The sequence below is a fragment of the Amblyomma mixtum genome, chromosome 6 (assembly GCF_055824585.1).
Source record: "Amblyomma mixtum isolate Tamu chromosome 6, ASM5582458v1, whole genome shotgun sequence".
NCBI lineage: Eukaryota > Metazoa > Arthropoda > Arachnida > Ixodida > Ixodidae > Amblyomma > Amblyomma mixtum.
Window position 1 is genome coordinate 18,925,696 of NC_143017.1, and position 20,549 is coordinate 18,946,244.

A 20,549-nucleotide genomic window follows, 5' to 3' on the forward strand; every position below is an offset into this window, starting at 1 on the left:
CGTCGGCGGTGAAGGCCTGCAAGGCACTGCTCCGCTTCTTGAGAACTTCTGGCCTGCACGACAGGCTGTGACTTCAACGAACAGTGACGTTTTAGAGTGACTTCAATTTTCTGTTACTCTCCTTTCTCTTTCTTTTTTTTTTATCCCCTCACCCCCTTCCCCCCGTGTAGGGTAGCAAACCGATCATTATTCAGGTTAATCTCCCTGCCTTTCCTCTTCTACATCCTCCTCCTCCTGAACAGCAACATGTTTCCAAAAACCTGTAGAGCCCATTGGCTCCTTGGTGCGAAAGAAGCGTCTGCTGAGGCGGCGGAAACCAAGAGCTTGCTGGGAAAAGAATGGAGAGAGCGACCACGAAGCCGCTGATGGGGAGGACCCGGCTCAAAAGATCAAGGGAAGAAAGGGCTCAGGAGGATGCGGCCAGAGGTGGAGACAGAGGAAAACGTTTTGGGACACCGTGCAGAGAGGCTGCACCCTGACACCAAAGTTGTGTCACTGCACTTGTAAATAACTGTAAATAAAATCAGCACTGTGCAATCTTAAATCTTCAATGTGGTCTTGCTGATTCGGAAGGAGAAGAAAGAGAGAAAGGAGGAAGAGAACCTGCCTTCAGTGTGCCAAGTACGAATCAATGATTACTTGTTCTAAGCTTGCATGGGCCACTGCTAGTGGGGGTACTCCTTCTGACTGTGGCTCCATCTACAGCGACCATCTGTTTGTTTACTACTCATACTGTGGCAAGTCCGTTCACTGAACTTAGAGCATCCACATACTATATGCCCTCTTGATGGGTTTAGGCTTTCTGAATGGCCATGGCTCTGGCCTTTTGACATTCATCGTAATATGCATGGTTCGGGGAAGTCGACCCTGTCCTTGGCTGCGTTTAAATGGGATGCAGAGACCTTAAAGGACTCATCTTTCTATTTTGTGATGGCGAGTCTAATAGTTTTGGCCAGTAAATGAGCGTCAACTAGTTCATTAATTGTGCTGTGGACACCTTGAATATATCTTATGCTAGTGAAATACAAGAATTCTTTGAAATTAGACAGTGCTTTATTCATTACAAGTCCTTTATTACTAGCTGGTAAATTGGTAAATTGGCTTTTGAGGAAAGGAAATGGCACAGTATCTGTCTCGCATATGGTGCTGTAAGGGAAGGGAGGAAGGTGGGAGTGGAAGATGAGAGAGAGAAAGAGGAAATATTTGTTTTGAATCAAACAAAGTAAAAAGCAGCACATGAACACCAGTACTTTCCTGTATTCCACTAGGAGTGTTGACAGAGCCCCTGCCTCTTGCAAGTGTGAAAAAGGGGATGGTAGCCCCGCAGGCTTTGCTCATTTGCATAGAAAACCCCACCGTAAATTTCAAGCAGGACGCTACCAGCACCTTCCCGATTACAGTCTTTCATATGGTGGAGCACCAGAGGCCATGTACAGTCTTTGTCAAAAGTAACCAAGCTGCATGGTTTGCTTCTCATTCGTATAGTAGAGCCCTCACAGCTTCCCTAAAGGTCAAAAAGTTCTTCACAGGTGAGAACAGGGGTTCTCCTTACCATACTGAGATTTAGAGCTGACATAATAGCTTTACTATATGACTGAGAAGCAAACCGTGCAGCCTGGTCACTTTTGACGAAGACTGTACAGGATGACCCCTCCCCTCCACCTGGATTGGAAGTTGCAGGCAGCGGTGTGAGTTTGCCCACCTGGTCGTGGCGGAGCAGGTGCTCCCAGTGCACCACACGCACACCCCGTGCACCATGCAGGGTGACCTGGGAGAGGCTCAGGTTCTTGGCGTGCAGCACCAGAAAATGGGAGGCACGCTGCAGCCGCAGGCTGATGTTCACTTGGCCTCGGCTGGTTGCCAGGGTCAGGTTTGGCTGCAGCAGCAGCTCATAGTGGACGGGCAATGCAAAGTCCGGCAGCCGCACATGCGGCCACGGCTCTTTCTCGGCCTTGCCAGTGGGGGGGCGGGCCGACGTGCTTGGCGGCTCCCCCCCTGGCCGGGCAACTGGTGGCGGGCAGCGTGCCGAGGGGCGGGCCAGGGCAGCAACCAGTGCCACCAGCACCAGCACGACCAGGGTCCCCGACACCAGCAGCAGCGCCCGGTGTCGAGGGCAGCTGGTGTACGTGCGGCCCAGTACCTTGTTGTCTGTGCGGGCAATTCGTTTGCATGCCACCAGTCACAACGCAAGCCGGATGCATGCCTAATACGCCGCACACATACCACTAAGTGATATCACACTATGGACATAAAGACAAAAGAAACGGATTTTAAAAATATGGCTTTTGAGGTAGCAAGGTACCTTCTGCACCATAACACCAGAAAAAAGATTAACCACAAAACAGATTAATTAACTACTACAGTCAAGCTGCAGAATTTCAGGTGGGCGGATGAGATTAGAAAGTTTGCTGGGATACGGTGGTCGCATCTGTCAAAGGACAGGGTTAATTGGAGAGACATGGGAGAGGCCTTTGCCCTGCAGTGGGCGTAGTCAGGCTGATGATGATGATGATGACAGTCAAGGCCAGATATTTGAGATTATTCATTACATCGAGCACACAGATTATCCCCTTGAAAATCCTGTTAAAGATACAGAGAAGTCTGCCAATATATCAAAGTAAAATCTGGCTGCCCCGTTATTCGATACATTGAACAGTGTATCGCTCCCCTGAAAACCATGCGCTTCTCCCAATGGTGCCTTCAATTATTTTTCCTACACAGGGACCAGGGGTGGAGATTAGTGGTGGAGTTGCGCGGAGAAGGGGAGGGGGTAGAGGGAAATCGGGTAGGCCTCTGTGGCATATTACTTTCACAAAAATTTAATAAACAAACAAAATGCTGTGGGTCCCAAGCCATAGGTGTGCCCAGGGTTCTCCATTATTCATTAGGAGAAGCCTATTTTTACTATAGCGTACCCCCCCACTTGCCCCTACTATCAAAACGCAGCGCAATGATAAGGAATAGTTATGAAACATTTACTTCAATGTGATTAAATTTCAAAATATACAAAATAGTACTGAGCAGCAGTTTTATTTTTTTTTGTTTCACACACTTGCCAAAAAGTCATAATTTTGGTTCGCTGTATACTACAGGAAATAATGTAAAGTATTTACTTTCATATCAACATCGGCAGAGGAAGGCAATCCCTGCGCCGCTGAGGCATCAATGTAACAACACATTTCCAAACAAATTTCCATTCGCTCTAAACTACAGCTAAAATACATATGTACGACACATCTGTCCTATGTTCACTGAAAAAAGAACCTGGAAAGGCTGTTTCAAAGTGACCCGGCAAGTAAACAGTTCTTGGAACACATTATGACGGGTCCTCAGCCACCAGTATCGTCAAAGAACCTGAATGGCCATAATGCTGCACTATGGCCATATTGACAGGACAGGTCCGGCAGAGTACTAAAAGTATGCACACTCCTATGCCCAAAGCGAAGGGGGGAGTAACACGAGCTGCACTATTGTGAAACGTATTCCTCGCCAGAGCCTGGATTTGAACGATGCACACAGTAGATTCTTCTGTGCCACTGCAAAATCTTAGGTAGTAGGTGGCTCGCCTATCCTTGACTTCGTGACTTGTGGAAACAATTGGGCTCGGGGCACCTTCACACAGCGCTATAGAAATCTGAAAGTGTGTCACGAGATGAAGGGGGGGGTGTGCTTGAGGGTGGCTTTCGGTCTCTTGTACTCATTTGCTGCTCCACATCACTCTCATGCGGTCAAGCCAGCTTAACTAAACCCAACCAGCGGCTCTCGCCTGGCGTATGTCGCTCATTTCGGTGCTGAAGGCATAGCGGAAACAGCTAGCTGTATCTTAATTTTATTTAATAATTACTCTGTTTATATAGTACAGGTAACAGGATATGATAGGATATCCCCAGTCCCAATTAAAGCACCATCCATTGCAAAACAGGCTTAGCGAGCACTGCACTGCTAACACTCCCAAGCACGCCGGTGGGCGGCACGTCGCTGCAAGAAACTCCTCACTAGCGTGGGTGCAATGCATGCTTGCTTCTAGGTTGCAGCATTATATATTGCCAATTCTTATATATTGAATTATCTAACCATTTCGCGATCCCTTTAGACTTCAATAACTGGGATTCAACTTAGGTAACTTAATTGCAGTTAGGTGCCAGGTTGCAATTAGAGATTTCCAGCTGGGCCTAGCGATAGTCATTGCATTTACCGTATTTTCCGGTGTATAAGACGTACCCCTGTATAAGACGCAGATGCCATATATGCAGGCTGTCATTGAAAAAGTTGCTATATAAGACGCACCCGTGTATAAGACGCACCCCAATTTAGCCAGTTAGGCTAGTGAGGCTTAATTAAACACGCTTGCATGACCATCACGAAATTCACCATACCGGTGAGAAATTCTTCAGCAAACGCTAGGTGATCGAAAAAGGCAACACTCACGCCATACCCGCCCACGTTTTAGAAAAAAGAAAAAACGAAAGAGCTCTCCCATATGTCCATAACAACATTTTATTTCTGCTTAAAACCTTCAATGTCTTCATCTTCAAATGTGCTATCAAAAAGTTCGCCCATTTCTGGAGGCAACGCGGCTGACACATTCTCTTCTCACTACATACACAGAGCAAAGAAAGTTGCAAAGGGTGGCTAAAAAAGAACGCCGGCTTGTCTTGGCTTGTCCTGACAATGGCGAGAAGCGTGTTTGTCGCCATCTTTTGGCATTTCACATTACTTTTGCTTGAGGCCTCCGAAACGGTGCGTGTTTGTGATGCAGGAAGTCGTCATCCCCGTCGTTTCCTGATAAAGTTCATTTTAAAAAAGTGGCTCATGGCGGTCCACGAATTGAAGTATTAGCTGTGTAACAACCGTGTCATTAGTAGTGATATTTTTTTGGTGAAAAAAACTTGAACAAGAGCGTGAGTAATTTCTGAACTCGCAAAAAAAGGAAAAATTAGCGTATAAGACGCACCCTTGTATAGGACGCACCAACAAGATTTTTGAAAAAAAGCCGCGTCTTATACACCGGAAAATACGGTATTAGATTTTGGTGCTGTGGCCCAACAAATTTTGCTCACCGCGGACTCCTTTAAAAAAACGTGTCTCGGCCTCGCGCGCTGCAATGTCCAACGGTGAACGCACATCGCTCTGTGGAGCGCACACGTGACTTCCTCTGTCCTGCCCATGCTGCGTTGCTTGTCGCCGCAAACTGGAAAGCGAAGGTCATGAAGGTCACGTGACACGTGCACCACAGAGTGACATTCATCAGTGGGCGTTGTAGTGCATGAGGCCGAGACATACATTTTTTGAAAGGAGCATGCGATGAGCAAAATTTGTTGAGCCACAGCGCCGAGGGTATTGACGTCTTAGAAATCCTAAAAACTGATGTGGCTATTAATAATGGTCAGCTGCAAACCTCTAATTAGAACGGCAATAGTGCAAAAGTCAGCTAGCAGAAATTAGTTCACCATCTTTTTTCAGGTGTACACGTGCACTTGTACTACTACGTCGCAGAAGGCATCCTTATACCTCAAAACTTTGAATGCAGAAAAAACAGTGTGCACGAAAATAACCGTAGTGGTCTCCAGCTATCTGACTAGTGGTGCCCTCTGGGCTGAACCCTGGACGTGGCTTGCTGTTGGAAATAAAGAGACTTGGAGTTTGTTCCCATGCAGGTATGGTCACTCTCTTGCTCTCGGCGGCATGACCACTTACGGATGCCCACACGACATGGTGTCAGAAGTGACAGCAATTTAAGAAAGTGCAATCTTCAACCATATCAATGACCATTCGTGGCAGGAAAATGATTTTCAAAGCAATATTTTTTCTCAGCTCCTCACTGCACTGAAGCTAATGAGTATAAGTATCGCAGTGTCACTACAGCAAATAACGTATAGTCAGATACAACTTAAGTCTGCAGCGAAGCTCCGCACATATTCAGCCTCCATGCACAGAATTCTTCCATGACGAAAAAGTAGTCCACTGCCTAAACGTTTCTTGTTAAGTAAACAAGAAGCTTATGAAAAAGAAAAAAAAAATTATGAGCTCTAGAACTTTGATACATGGATTGCTTGATATAGTCAAACATTCAAAAGCTTATTTTGTTTACAGTTGCAACTGGCCAGTGGAGTAATACAGGATGCCGTGGACCCCGGCCCAGTGTTAGCAACTGCTGTTTTTATAATTTGTATCCTACTATAAACTGGAATAAACATGATTTCAAACATGCGCTCATAACCCTTTCGTAAGCTATGCTATCTTAGACATAAGCTAAAACTAGCATTGCCTGAACTTCGAGAATTAACTTACTGCTCAATAATAAGGACAACACTAGATAATGCATGCATCATCGGGGACCCCTATACTAAACGTAGCATTGAAACATTAGAAATGATGCAACGCAAAGCCATCTGCTTTATTTTTTCAAAGTATTGTTTAATTGACTCACCAGCTAACCCCATGAGAAGTCAAAGGATTCAGACCTTACAACTGCACCGAAAGATAGAGAGATTAAAACTATTTTTCTTGATTAAGAATCCATAAGCTGCCCATGAGTCCAGGCTCTTTACAATACCCCAACAAGAAATCATCATGCGCAATCATTAAAACCTTACAGAGCTAGAATTCATGCATTTACTCATCTTTCCCTCGGACTACAGATGATTGGAACAAGTTCTTCAAAGACTTTTTATTTCTTTCAAACCAAGAAAGAGGAAGCTCAGCTTCCTTGTACAGTTTGCAGTACAGGGCAGCGGGGAAAAAAATTAAACATGTTACAAAGCAAACGAAAATTCAATGTATTACAGAGAAAAACAAAGAGAAGGGAGCTCGCACATTCCATAAAACATGATCACAGCAGAGAAACAAAATAGGACATAAAACCAAGACTACTCAGTAGTAGTATTAATGATCAGACACACGCAAAAAAAAGGGTTGTATTTGAAGGTATGCTAAGTGTGTCAGAACATCAGTGAACGAAATTTTCATGAATAAACATGTCATTTTGCATCAAGTGTTGTTTGGTTATTGAATTATAACGTTTGAGAGAAACCCTAAAATCAAGACACCCGAAAAATTATTTAGGGCGGTAGGTGCTTGACAGTTCATTTTCTGTTTCCCATAGTTGGTACGAGTGGACTAGTTTTCTGTGTGTTCGGAAGTGATACTGTGATGAGAAATTGTCTGGGATGGTATTGTACAGCCGGTTTTTGTAGATGTGTTGGAACAAAGATAAAAAAATACCTGATCTGCTTTAAGCAAACTGTGTTTGAAAAAGAGAGCTAGGTGCTGTAGCCAAATATTGAGGATGACCGTAATACCCTTCACTTGCTCGTAACGCTTTCTTTTGTACAAGTATCAATTTGTTGTAATTGCTTTTAGTCGTAGTGCCCCCAGACAAGACTACAATAAGACAATTTGGAATAAAAAAGTGCATAGTACATAGATAACTACAACCTTTCAGGCAGGAGATGGGTGATACTATAAAGACAACCAAATGTTTTAGATAGGCCAGATATAAGATTACTAACGTGAATATACCAAGGAACAGTTTCGGAGAACCAGCCACCAAAGAATTTGAAACAGCTGACTATCAATTATTCTACTTCTGTAATGAATATCAACTACGTAGCGTTCAACAATATTGATGGGCCTAAATATAATGTAGGTAGTTTTATTCAGGTTTACGGTCAGACGGTTTGCCTTCAACCACATATGTAATCTAGTTAAGTAAATATTGGTCATACTTTCTAGGGCAAGCAGTGAAGGGGCAGTGAAAAAGAGGTTCGTGTCATCTGCGTACATTACATGATCAGGTGAATCTAATATTTGGGACATGTCATTAATGTAAACAAATAATAATAATGGCCCTAATATGGAACTTTGCGGAACACCTTGGGTTATAGCTAGCCTGTCGGAACAATTCTCATTTATTCAAACATATTGTAAGTGGTTTTCTAAGTAACTAGTGAGCACATCTAGGGTTATTGCGTGCACACCGTGGCCATGTAACTTATGGAGGAGAATAGTATGCTGTACGCAGTCAAATGCCTTGCGAAAATCAAGAAACAATCCCAAGGTGTACTTTTGGTCCTCAGTATTATTGATGATTTTGTCTTTGATTTTTAGCAGTGCTTGTTTGGTGGACCTGTTCTCTAAGAATCCGTACTGTGTAGAAGCTATAACGTTATGTTTGTCGAAAAAGTTTTGCAATCTGCTGTTAATCGCACCCTCAAATACTTTTGATAATACAGGTAATACTGAAATAGGCCTACAATTGGAGATTTCATTCCTGTCACCGTCTTTATACATTGGACACACACGAGCAATCTTTAAGTCATCTGGGTACACTCCCATTTCAAACATAAAATTTGTAATGTGAGCCAACATGCCAGATATAGATGAGGAGATGTACTTTTACAGCACAGCTGCTATGTGGTCATACCCAGCCGATACGTTATTCCTAATGGTTTTGATTAATGATTCTACTTCATTTGGAGTTGGGGCAAACACTACAGAATTAGGTAATGGTGCAATGGGGATCAGGTAGTCACTGCTAAGTTTGGGTTTATCAGTTGCTGGAATGCCTACTGTCACGAAAAACTCGTTCATAGCTTTAGCCAAGCTGGAACCGCTCAGTGTACCTTCTGAAGTTAAAATTTAATTCAATTCGCGAACAGAGTTTTTATTCAATAGATTATTTATTTCTTTCCAGGCTTTTCCCTGATCATTTTGGATTTTCGAGAACCTCTCAATATAGTGGTTAGTCTTGGCGGCTTTAAGATCGGTAAGTGTATTTCTAAACTTTTTACTCTTTTAGTAGAGCTACGTCACGGCTCTAAATAAAAGTATGGTACATGTTATTCCGCATCCGAATGCGCTGGTAGTGATTTTGTCATCCAGGGCTTTTTATACTTTTTTCGATTAAACTTCGATTAAACCAACCTTCTCAACAGCGCTAATTCTTTTGATGATGCCTTTGGTTAAAATGGCATTTCCAGCTGGAAAAGTGCATTTCCACCTGAATATGGAACCTCCATTTTCATCTGGATCCAAAGTGTCCAATTTTACAGCAGTTTCATAGAAATACAGTAGAACATTTTTACCATGAATTTTTGAAACAGCGGTTCATTTTTATGTACCCCCGATGCTGAAAACCACGAGCAGCATTTCCCCATCGCACAACATTACCCAGCAGACGTGAGGATCCAAAACCTAATATGGCCCCAGTCGCAAGACAGTAATCAGAGTTTTAACAAACCACAGTATTTTCTCGTGCTTTCACACAAAACGTCGCCACATACTGATGCACAGCTGTCTGGCGCAAGTTTACAGTCCAACGCCCTGTAACTTCAATGGCGTGGTGGACTGTAAACCTTTACAACAGACGGTACATACTGTCGGTAACAGTATCAGTGGACTGTAACCACAACCACAATCAATAGATGGAAAATACTATGGTGCCATCTAGTAACAACAACTTAAAGCACTTCATTGATGATGATGATGATAACGTAGGATACAGCGTAAAAAAGCAGCAGTTAGTAACACTGGGCCGCAGTCCGCGGCGTCCTGTGTTACTCCGCTGGCCAATCGCAACAGTAAATGAAATAGAGAAACGGTAAACGAAATGGCAGTAAAATGGCTTTTTAATGTTTAATCGTATCAAAACTCTAAAGCTCAGATTTCTTTCTTAAATTTATTGTTTAGGAAGCAGCGGACTACTTTTTCGTCGTGGAGGAATTCTGTGCGCTGTGGGAGAATATGGGCGGAGCTTCACTGCAGACAAGTTGTTTCCGACTCAGCGCACAAGCAAGCGAAGCAAACTTACTGAAACAAAAAAGTCACTGCACACTGAAAGTAGTAGCTTGCAGCAGGCAGTATTTGATTCATTTTTGCAAGCAGTGCTCATGCTGCGCAAAGTACACAGGAGTTCAGAATTATTTACTGGGTTTGGTAATTAATTCCCGTTGCGGATAGCTTGGGTCGGACATTCGAGAAATAATTTAAAAAGACAGCATGCTCCAATGCACAAAGTCGTGGTCGGGCAAGTGCACAATGAGTCCAACAGCAGTGAGGCAACCCTCACCGGTGAGGAATGCGACGTAGTCGACGTCTCCCTCCTTCATCGTTGCCCGCGCTTAGTGATGCGGATGGAGGATGATGCCGCGCGCAGCAGCTCACACGCTGGTCCCGATAGCGCCGCGACTATCGGTCCGGCATGATGTAAAAGTGCGCGCGCAGCGATCTTGCAGCCCTCAGGGCGGAGTGAGATAACCCAACTATCTTATGTATCTGTTTACAATCTTATTTGCGGGCAGCGCGCGAAGTGATCTTCCAGCTGAAGATCCGGCATGAAGATTGAAGAGCCAATGCAATGATGAATCACGTGGTTTTTAAATTCTTTGAACGGCAGAAAAAGTAAATGATGTAATTAAAATATTCGTTTTTTTCTTTTCTAAATGCTTTATTAGCGAGGCACGCTCCTGACTGTTAAAAGGTTGAAATCAAATCAAAATTACACGTTTTGTGACGTCAGTAACATGGCGTCGGGCGATGCTGGATGTGATCAGCTGTTGGGATTGGAAACGAAAAATGAGTCGGAAGACGATGAGAATTACATACTGGTGGACATTTGCGCCAACCTGGTTAACAAGAAGTTCAGCAGGGATCTGGAGAGCGTGATCCAACGCGCCGCGGATGCTGGCGTCAAGAAGATGGTCGTGCTGGGCACGTCGGCGCACACCACCAAGGAGGCCCTGCGGCTGACGAGGATGCACCCGGGCACAGTGTACTGCACCGCGGGCATCCACCCGCACGACGCCAAGTCCTGGGACGACGACACGCTCGAGGTGCTGCGCAGCGTCGCCTCCAGTCCCGAGTGCGTCGGCATCGGCGAGTGCGGCCTCGACTTCAGCAAGAACTTCTCCTCCCCGGAGTGCCAGGTCGAGGTGCTGGAGAAACAGGTACTGCTGCTGCTGCTGTGCTGATGCTGTCCGCGCACGCTCGGAGTGCGCAGTTCCGTTGAGGCTACGGAGGATGTGTGCTTGTGCCATGTTGTGGAGCCCCAACAAGCTGAGGCCTGCATGCTACTTGGTCACCAGCAGCAGCACAGCGTGAGGGAAGCACTCTGCACGGGTCAACAAGCAGGGCAGCACCTTTTGTCCTTGTTCTTGAGCATGCTTCGGCAGTTGTTCAGCAGTGAACTGTTATCAAGAGCGAGAGGTTTGTTTATTATTTATTCAAAGCACCTTACAGGGCCCAAAAGGGCGTGGAGTAAGGAGGACAAACAACGATATAAGAGGAACGAGCAGAAAAATACGAGGTGAAAAGGAAAACTATTGCACAGGGCACAACTTGAAAGCAAAAGCGTACTACATAGGTGCAAGGTACAGGCGTGAGCAAAAGTGGAGAGAGCACGGAAATGGTGTCAGAGCTGCTTGTAGCACTATCTGATGCCGTGTGCCTGTTGCCAAGATGTATGCTGTGTGCTGTGTTAATGTTTTGGCCTTTTTCATGCATTTCTGTTGAACACTGCTTTTTTGTCAGAGAAGGCGCCAGGAACTGCTCTTTGTTTTCAGGCAGGCTGGCTGGGCAAGCCTGCCTTGAATTGCTGAATCTATCGCAGCACAACTTGGCGCCAAGGTTCTTCATGCTGTCTGAAGCAACGGATAGCTTCCACTCTTGGGGGGTCATTCCAATGTGACGACACTGCAGACTGACAGCTATATTGGCTACTTTCTTGTGTGCCAAGCTCTGTGTATTGTACCAGTCAATGAAGGACAATGGGCTGTTGAGCTCACCATGTAAGATGCTCCATAGCGTGAAATTTTTCACTACACTAACTTTTCACGAATTATGCGCACAGAACCACGTGCAGAACCTGCGTGCAAAGTTGTGCCGTGGTAGCGACTTGCGATGGAGATTTACTGATAAAACAGCGTGCCATACAGCCTGCTACCACACAAACAAAGAGCAGTTCTTTGCAGCCTTTCTTCTGAAAAAGCCATGCCCGACGAAAATGCCTCTGCAAACCGGCCAGCGTATTAGGGAGGTTGCCACTGTGCATATGTCAACAACAGGCATGCGTGATCAGATAGTACTGACTAGCAGGTCACATCTCCACTTTTGCTCAAGCCTTTGCGTAATGTTCTAACAAAAGAAGTAGCGTGAATGCAACCCAAATGGCAGGTACAAAGCTAAAAAAAGACATCATCATCAACAGCAGCAGCAGTCTGACCACGCCCACTGTAGGGCGAAGGCCTCTCCCATGTCTCGCCAATTAACCCTGTCCTTCGCCAGTTGCGGCCACTGTATTCCCGCAAAGTTCTTAATCTCATCCGCCCACCGAACTTTCTGCCGCCCCCTGCTACGTTTGCCTTCTCTTGGAATCCGCTCCGTTACCCTTAAGGACCAGCGATTATCTTGGCTTTGCATTCTGTGCCCTGACGAAGTCCATTTCTTCCTCTTCATTTCGACTAGGATTTAGCCCCACCGTTCTGCTCTGCCTGTCTAACTCATTGATCATGCTTTGCAGTTCATATCCTGAGTGGCTTAGCAAGGCAATGCTATCATGTCATCAGCGAATCGCTATTCCCAATTCAAGCCTCGGAACACCTCCTGTAAACAGGCAGTGAATAGCATTGGCGAGATCGTGTCTCCCTGCCTGACATCTTTCCTTATTGGAATTTTATTGCTGACTTTATGAAGGACTATGGTAGCTGTGCTGTGTTATATATATCTTCCAATATTTGCGCATTACACTCTTCTACACCCTCATTCCGCAATGCCTGCATAACTGCTGAGGTTTCCACTGAGCCAAATGCATTCTTGTAATTAAGGAAGGCTATATATAACCAGCGCTATGTGTGTGTGTCTCTATCTTTCAGTCCGTGTCTTTTAAGGGCAGGTATATTTCGCTATATATAGGGGTCGGTTATATTCTGCACATTTCGCTATCACCTGATTGATGGTGTGAATATAGTGCAAGCCTTTACTCCCCCCGCTTGTGTGTGATATATACACGGCGGTTTATGAAGACATTAAAGTGTTGCAAGTTAGCGCCTGTCCTGTCGTTTTTTTCTCGTACTTTGTGCCGTGTTGTTGCGCTTTAATTCTAGCCAATATATGGTCTATTGTGGAGTATCCTTTACAAAAGCCTGCCTGATCATTTGGTTGATTGAAGTCTAAGGTTGTTCTGATACTATTAGCGATTACCTTAGTAAATACCCTGTAGGCATTGGACAGTAGCGAGGCGAGTTCCGATTCATGCCGACTTCACTATAACCGGGCTAGTACTAATACCTTACGTATCTTTACAAAGGAAAAAAACGGATCTTTTCTTTGTAAATGTTTTCTTTCTTTGTAAAGATACGTAAGGTATTAGTACACAGTCTAGCCCGGTTGTAGCGACGTCGGCAGGAATCGGAACTCGCCTCGCTATATCCACTATATTTCATTATATCTGGACTATGCAGATTTGTTGAAGGAAGGAGGGGAGATTGCGCGAGAAAAACTAGTCGCCCTGTATACGCAATGCCTTGTGACCTCGAGCGTAACAGAAGCTTGGAAGAATGCTAACATTATCATAATTCATAAAGGACTTGAAAAATTGCAGACCGATCAGCTTACTGTCCATTGCCTACGGGGTATGTACTAAGGTAATCGCTAATAGTATCAGAACAACCTTAGACTTTAGTCAACCAAATGATCCGGCAGGTTTTCGTAAACCACAATAGACCATATTCACACTATCAATCAGGTGATAGCGAAATGTGCAGAATGTAACTGATCCCTATATATAGGTACGGAGAGTTGAGCTAGTTGGTGCATGGCAGGATTGAACAGCGCACACAGGATGACGACACAGAGAAGAAGCGACAAGACACGAGCTCTGACACCAGCACTCGCGTCTTGTCGCTTCTTCTCTGTGTCCTCGTCCTGCGTGCACTGTTCAATCCTATCCTATATATAGCCTTCATTGATTACAAGAATGCATTTAACGCAGTGGAAACCTCAGCAGTCATGCAGGCATTGCGGAATCAGGGTGTAGAAGAGTGTTATGCGCAAATATTGGAAGATATCTATAACACAGCACAGCTACCGTAGTCCTTCATAAAGTCAGCAATAAAATTCCAATAAGGAAAGATGTCAGGCAGGGAGACACGATCTCGCCAATGCTATTCACTGCCTGTTTACAGGAGGTGTTCCGAGGCTTGAATTGGGAACAGCGATTCGCTGATGACATGATAGCATTGCCTTGCTAAGCCACTCAGGACATGAACTGCAAAGCATGATCAATGAGTTAGACAGGCAGAGCAGAATGGTGGGGCTAAATCCTAGTCGAAATGAAGAGGAATAAATGGGCTTGGTCAGGGCGTGTAATGCGAAGGCAAGGCAACAGCTGGTCCTTAATGGTAACGGAGTGGATTCCAAGAGAAGGCAAGCGTAACAGGGGACTGCAGAAAGTTAGGTGGGTGGATGAGATTAAGAAGTTTGCGGGATAGACAGGGCTAACTGGAGAGATATGGGAGAGGCCTTTGTCCTGCAGTGGGTGTAGTCAGGCTGATAATGATGATATGCTATTATCATATTGGTAAGGAAAATTTTTTTGTCTGTCACATGTGGATGCACCCAAGTTTTCATAAGTGCAATGTAGTTGTGATGAGTGTCATCTAAGAAGGGACACATTTGTCACGCTTATGGAGCAGGCTTCAGATATTGATAAACATTAATGGTAATTGTGGACTGGTGCCAGATGGCCTGAGTAGTGCCTCAATGTATTTGCTCTTGTCTATATCGTAGATAGGACAACAGAGTTTGTCGCGCTGTCATAGATGTTTGTCAGTGTACACAGTTTATCAGTTATCAGGCACCAGTTTTCTTATCCTGCTGTTTTGCGAACTCGAGTAGTTTTTGCCTTGCTTGTTTGGCTGGAAAAGAAAAGTCCCTTGGAATAGAATAATTCGAGCCTTTCAGCTTGTGGCCAATGCAAGAATTCGCTGTTTATCTTTAAAAAAGTATTATATTTGCGATGATGGGTCTGTACTTGTTGATGGTGACCTTCCCCACCTGATGGTCATGTTCAAACTGGGATTCTGTTACCCTAGCTGTTCGGAGCAGATGGTGATTATTTTCTGCTCTGGACCATCCCACTTTTCTTTCTCATATCACCCCCAAGTCCTAAGAACAGCAGGTTCGAGCATTACATTTCGCTGTAACTTCGTGTAGTTCTACAGTTTACAGACTGGCCTCCTCTTGTGAAGACTAGCTGTTGTGAATATATTGGTCTTAAGCAGAAACCCGTCAAAAATGCATTATTTCTTTGAGAATATTTCAGGCAGTAAGGGTGCTTGTTTTCTCTGTCCCCTCCCTGTCTTCCACCACTCTCTCTTAAGGGGGGAGCCTGGTCTTGAAAAGAAAATTTTGTTAATCTAGCCATAGTTATGAAATTTTCCGGGTGCATGTATTTTTGTGCACTGATTCTAGACATGTCATTTAATTTCATGTAAAACAATTTGTGCAATTTTTATGCAGTATTTTGCAAAGAGTTCTGAAGAAAATTTGCTGCGAGAAACTTGCTGAAATGTATGCCATTAGGTTCTCCCGACACCAAGGAATACAATAAGGGTAAAATTATCATCCTGGCTGTCATAGAACTTGTTATAGGGTACTGAAGCTGCCACTTCAAAAACAGGAATTCACACTATTCTCATTTCTGAAGCGTCAACTTCAAAACCCTACAACTTAAGTTCTATGATAGGCAGGAAGACAATTTTACCCTTATTGCATTTCTTGGTGTCGAGAGAACCCAATGGCATACATTTCAGCAAGTTTCCCACAAAAAACTTTTTTCAACGTTCTTCACAAAATACATGCATAAAGATTACATAAGTGCTCAAGGAATTGTTTTACATGAAATTAAATGACATGTTTAGAATCAGCACACAAAATACATATTCCCTCAAGGTTTCTTAACTGTGACCTCATGAATAAAATTTTTTCTTCAAGACCAGGCTCCCCCCTTATACTGATGTTATCACGTCAAAATGGCAGTTTCAGCCTGCCTGGCTTGAACATGTGGATTATGGCGGGTGGGATTGAGCGATCTACATAGACTAAAGTGCATGTTGTGTAGGAATGTGATCGATGTGGTGACAATGGGTGAGAAGTTTGAACCATATCTCCATGCAGAAGCAGCTATGGCATTGAAAATTTCATGCATGCTGGCACAGAATGCCTGCAGGTGATTGGGAGGACACAGTGAAAAGTCAGCAGGCAAATCAGAAAAGGAAGGCACTTGAGCTGTACCCAAGAAGTCTTAAAAAAAAAAGTTACAAAACCACAGAAAATGCTCAGATTTCAGTGGGAGTCGGCAAATAGTCTCTTTGAGGATGCCGAAATTAAGATTGGCTTAACTTTCCTTGTCAAGGCTAGCAGCTTTCGCCAAAAGGCGAGGGAAAACGGTGCGGAGTGGGAAATTGGAGCTGTGCGATCCAAAAAAGATTTGTTGCCCTCCTTTATTATTCTCCTTTAATTTCGGGCGAAATATTGTGTGCAAATCCTGGGCGCATATTTGTTCTTAGGGTCTCAAGTCACTTACTCACGAGAAATGAGCGTGACTGCAGATTCGCATCTTCTGTGATGTTTGCAAATCAGCACCAGTGGCTGGCAGCAGACGTATTGCCAATCATTAAGCCAAGGGCTGCAAAGTTGCAAAGCCGAACCTCACAGATGTGCAGTGCTGAATCAAAGTGGCATGTGCGTAGATATGGCTAGATGTGATTTTGACTGCTAATTTTTGCTCTGCAACACGTCCATCTTTCTTCCCTAGTTGCCCATGAGTGCATTTCATTACACGGAAACCCCTTACCGTTTTCCTTGCATGAGCATCGTTTTTTCATTTGCAGTGTGGGTGAAACTGTGCATGCCAGGATGAAGGACCACACAGATGAGTGCTGACTCACAGCTGATTTCTTTACAAAGAGCGCAAATTGATACAAATTTTTCTTTACAGATAGTACCTCAGTGATTATGATTTGTACTTTTATTATGCAATGAAGTCTGTCGGCCAGTGATGCCACCGGTCACATCGTGTTATGCCACAAGAGAGCCACCAACGGCTGCGCTGCAAGAATCCGTCCTTCATCTTGCTCCTCCCCTGGCTTGCAGATAGCCCTGGCATATGAGCTGCAGAAGCCGCTGGTGCTGCGTGAGCGCGCTGCCTTCGACACCATGGCGGAGGTGCTGTCGCGGCACGCGGGCCGTCTGCCGGCGCACGTGGTCCTCCACTGCTTCGCGGGCAGTGCCGAGCAGGCGTCCACGTACGTGGAGCGCGGCTGCTACCTGGGCGTGGGTGGACACCTGTGGAAGGAGCCCGAGGTGCTGCGGGGTCTGCCGGCCGACCGGCTGCTGCTCGAGAGCGACAGCCCCTTCCTGTGGCCCAACGCGCGCGCGCTGCCGGCCACCCTGCGCTCCGCGCTGAGGCCTCGCGCCCTGCGGCTCCTCGAGCGCTACTGCTCCTTCCAGCGGAACGAGCCGTGCTGCCTGCCCGCCGTGCTGCAGCTGACGGCGGCCGTGCTGCAGCTGGGTGCCCAGGACCTGGCGCTGCGCACCACCTACACGGCGCTCAGCATCTTTGGCCTGGACTGATCTGTGATGCTCTGTGTGTGTGTTGTCAAGTGCCTTAGCCTCGTGTCGAGGGAAACGTCCTCTCTATACTGTGGTTCACGCTTGCCGTGTGGTCTGCCTGCAAAAGCACATCACTTGGTTTTGCTTCTTGCAGCCTCAGGGAGGATTTGGGCGATAACACAGAACACTGTAAGGCGACATGCCAGACGCTGCAAGTGACGGTCAAGGCAGCCAGTTGTTGGACCCTCCAATTCACTGGGGATGCAGACAGAGCGAGGGTGAATAGGTGTGCCAGCTTTGGCAGTGCTGCATGGCAAGTGTGAGACAGAGTATATAGGCTTGCTCTGCCTTGAGCCTCTCGTGTGTTGCCACTCAACAAGTGCCTGTCCAGGTGGGCCTGAGGCTCATACTGCGCCTTATTTATATCGCAAGACCAGATTATAAGATGAAATAGCTGCATATCTGCTAGGTCTGTTCAGAAAGCATAGACTTCTATGTTTTCATTGCTCACCAAATTGGCAGCCTACCCCTAAAATGGTTAATCCCAATTGGCAGCTCATGCTTGCAATCCAGCGTTTCTACCAGCTGCAAGACCTTCCTTTGGAATGGCCATCTCCAGCTGTCTGAATTGTTGGAGAGTTGTGCACAAATAAATATGGGATGTTTGAGGGGTCTGAAGACCTGCATGGTGTCATACTTATTGAAAAGCCCCGTGCATAACGCAGGGAGAGCGCTTCCGGTTTCCTGCAAGAAATTGCCTTTTCGTTAGTCTTCATGACCGCACTCACCCAGTTCTCTGTTGAAAGGATGGGCGATATTATTGGACTCACAGTAGTTGCAGATGAGCTTCTGGACATTATTGTGAGTTAAACCAAAAAGTGGATAGAATATGCTGCAAAAGGAGCTGTTCTTGCACCCAGAAAGGGTGTGCCGCTTTGACCCCAAAATATTATTGTGCAGCTGTATACTCCGTTTCATACATACCAGGCAACGCTGCGGAGGGTGCTGAAGTAGTGCGTCCACGAAATTATATTACTCCGCCACGGATCATTCGTTCCTCTCGAAACTCCGGTCATTGTTTGGACGAATACAAAGAGCGGTATAAAACGATGTAGTAGCATTGAAAATCACAGTCGAAGCTATGAGGTGCTCAGTGTTCGGGCTCTCTGGCCATAATTTTCACGGAGTGTGAACTACTTCTTGGGCGCGGATTAAGTAGAAGCGATTCGCCCAACCAACCGCGTATCATACCACCACGTGTACTCTTTGCTTCTCGAAATCTCTACGAGTCACAAGACGAAAATGTGGCAAGAGGTAAAACATAGTCCAGGAGGTGCCAGTCACAGCACTTAAGATTTGTCGCTATGAAATATGTTTGTGTTAGCTTTGGTTGTATGGCGGACTACTTTTTGCGTGCGGACTTAGCCTGCGCGGACAGGCGCGCTAGCTTTGGCAGCGTTGCCTGCTACGTCTTCAGCTTTGCCTGTGGAGTGCATCTTTTGAAATACCAAAGTGCTTTGCGGCACCACGGACAATATCTCCACTTCTTGACGCTCTCCAGCGTTTTTTTTTAAAATTTTTTTTCTTTGAACCAACTGGCAATACTTGTTCTTCCCTTGCATTTTCAGAGCATCCTAAAGAGCAAGAATGCACACCCAGAGCTTAAGCGCCAGCAACAAAGCCATTATTGTTACTTTACTTTAAAGCCATGGAGTGTACATGGTTTGCCCCATGTGTAGCCTGCTACTAAAATAATTTTATCGTTACAACAGGCGGAAAAAATACTCCAAAACTTCGCATAAATAAAGAAGGATAACCAATTGCAATAAATAAATACTTACATGATTCCAGAACATTCAGAAAGTTGGCTTGCACAGTACCACAAAATGTAACATACAGAAATCCGTGCCTTTTTTGAGCGCTTTCTTGTTCACCGAGGCTCACTTCTGAATTTTTTGTTTTCGTCCAGAGGAACCAATCGCGTCAATCTTTAACACAGTTGCAGTGGACATGCGACGGTGCATGTAGGCTTAATAACAAAACGTTACAACTTTGTGTAAAAGTTAGAGGGCGCCAAGTGCCAAAGTGTCGCGTTTTGCCCTGCTCTCCCTTAGCATGAAAAAATAAAGGGAGGCACGTCACTCCACACTTGCTTTGTGCCCCAAGCAGGCGAAAATCTTTCCCAGCCCAAATGGTTTATGGAACAATTTTTGAGCTGGTTAAGATTTTCACCTAGTGGTCCAAGGCATGAGAAAGTGACAGCCTGTCGCCAGCAGTATACATGCTCGTGACAGATGCATGCACCTGCAGTCAAAGCAGTTATTATTTTGCACTTACCGTAAGGAACGCACTACTATTTTGGTTGTGCATTAAGGCAGCTTAAACAAGAGCACCAGCTTTGGCAGTGTTGTACCTGATGTATGAAACGAAGGAAGATGAGGTGCCAACTGAGCTACAAGTTCTGGAAATGTGAAAGGATACTTTCTGGACAGACCTGCTGGGACAGCCAGTGAAAAAAGTTGGCCAGTGCAGCTACAGGATTAATGAAAAAAAAAGATGCAAAAAGAAGAGAAGCCTTGAAGTGATGCGTTTAGCGCATGAGGGTGGGGTTGCCCGTTACACAGTGTCCATCACTGTTCAGTGGAGCCCCGGCACCTCTGCTGTGGATTGCTGTATGTCCATCTACAATGAGCCAGGCTTCCACAGAGTACTGCAAGACAATCTGCATCTACCCTTTTTGACAGTTGAAAATATTGGCAGCATTTGCATTTGTATGCCCATGCGGTTTTTCTAGCCCCACTGCTATGTCTAAATAAACTGTCTCGACCGAAATGATGGGACCCCAGGAATTCAGTGCAACTCCCTGAAATGTAGTATGTACTGTGTAAGCATACATACACCTTTAGCCTTTGGTAGGTATGAGGAAGCAACTGTAAATG

At 45.3% G+C, this 20,549-nt stretch overlaps 2 protein-coding genes across 3 annotated transcripts in view; one reads left to right on the forward strand and one right to left on the reverse strand.

Moving 5' to 3' along the window:
• LOC149338339 (glutamyl aminopeptidase-like) overlaps positions 1 to 10,439 on the reverse strand; it is a 62,329-nt gene extending 51,890 nt beyond the window's left edge. Inside the window, exons 1-2 of one of the 2 annotated variants that reach the window (XR_016283436.1) lie at positions 10,070 to 10,439; positions 1,703 to 2,148 (exon numbers count right to left, since the gene is read on the reverse strand). Coding sequence is in view for 1 of the 2 variants with exons in the window: in XM_089547616.1 (XP_089403742.1) it covers positions 1,703 to 2,148; positions 10,070 to 10,109 (486 nt within the window). In the remaining variant the exon portion in view is untranslated. The remainder of the gene's footprint in view (positions 1 to 1,702; positions 2,149 to 10,069) is intronic. The other variant, XM_089547616.1, reaches the window with a different exon arrangement.
• A 59-nt stretch (positions 10,440 to 10,498) lies between these two features.
• On the forward strand, positions 10,499 to 18,288 carry LOC149338340 (uncharacterized). The gene is made up of 2 exons (XM_089547617.1): positions 10,499 to 10,946; positions 17,152 to 18,288. The coding sequence occupies exons 1-2, from the start codon at positions 10,524 to 10,526 to the stop codon at positions 17,629 to 17,631; spliced, it is 903 nt and encodes a 300-aa protein (XP_089403743.1). The 5' UTR covers positions 10,499 to 10,523; the 3' UTR covers positions 17,632 to 18,288.
• The last annotated feature ends 2,261 nt before the right edge of the window (positions 18,289 to 20,549 follow it).

What these genes read in the sequence shown, in the direction of transcription:
- LOC149338340 (XM_089547617.1), top strand. Translation starts at nt 10,524, where the DNA reads ATGGCGTCGGGCGATGCTGGATGTGATCAGCTGTTGGGATTGGAAACG. An exon ending in TCGAGGTGCTGGAGAAACAG is followed by an intron (nt 10,947 to 17,151) that starts GTACTGCTGCTG and finishes CCTGGCTTGCAG; the next exon opens with ATAGCCCTGGCATATGAGCT.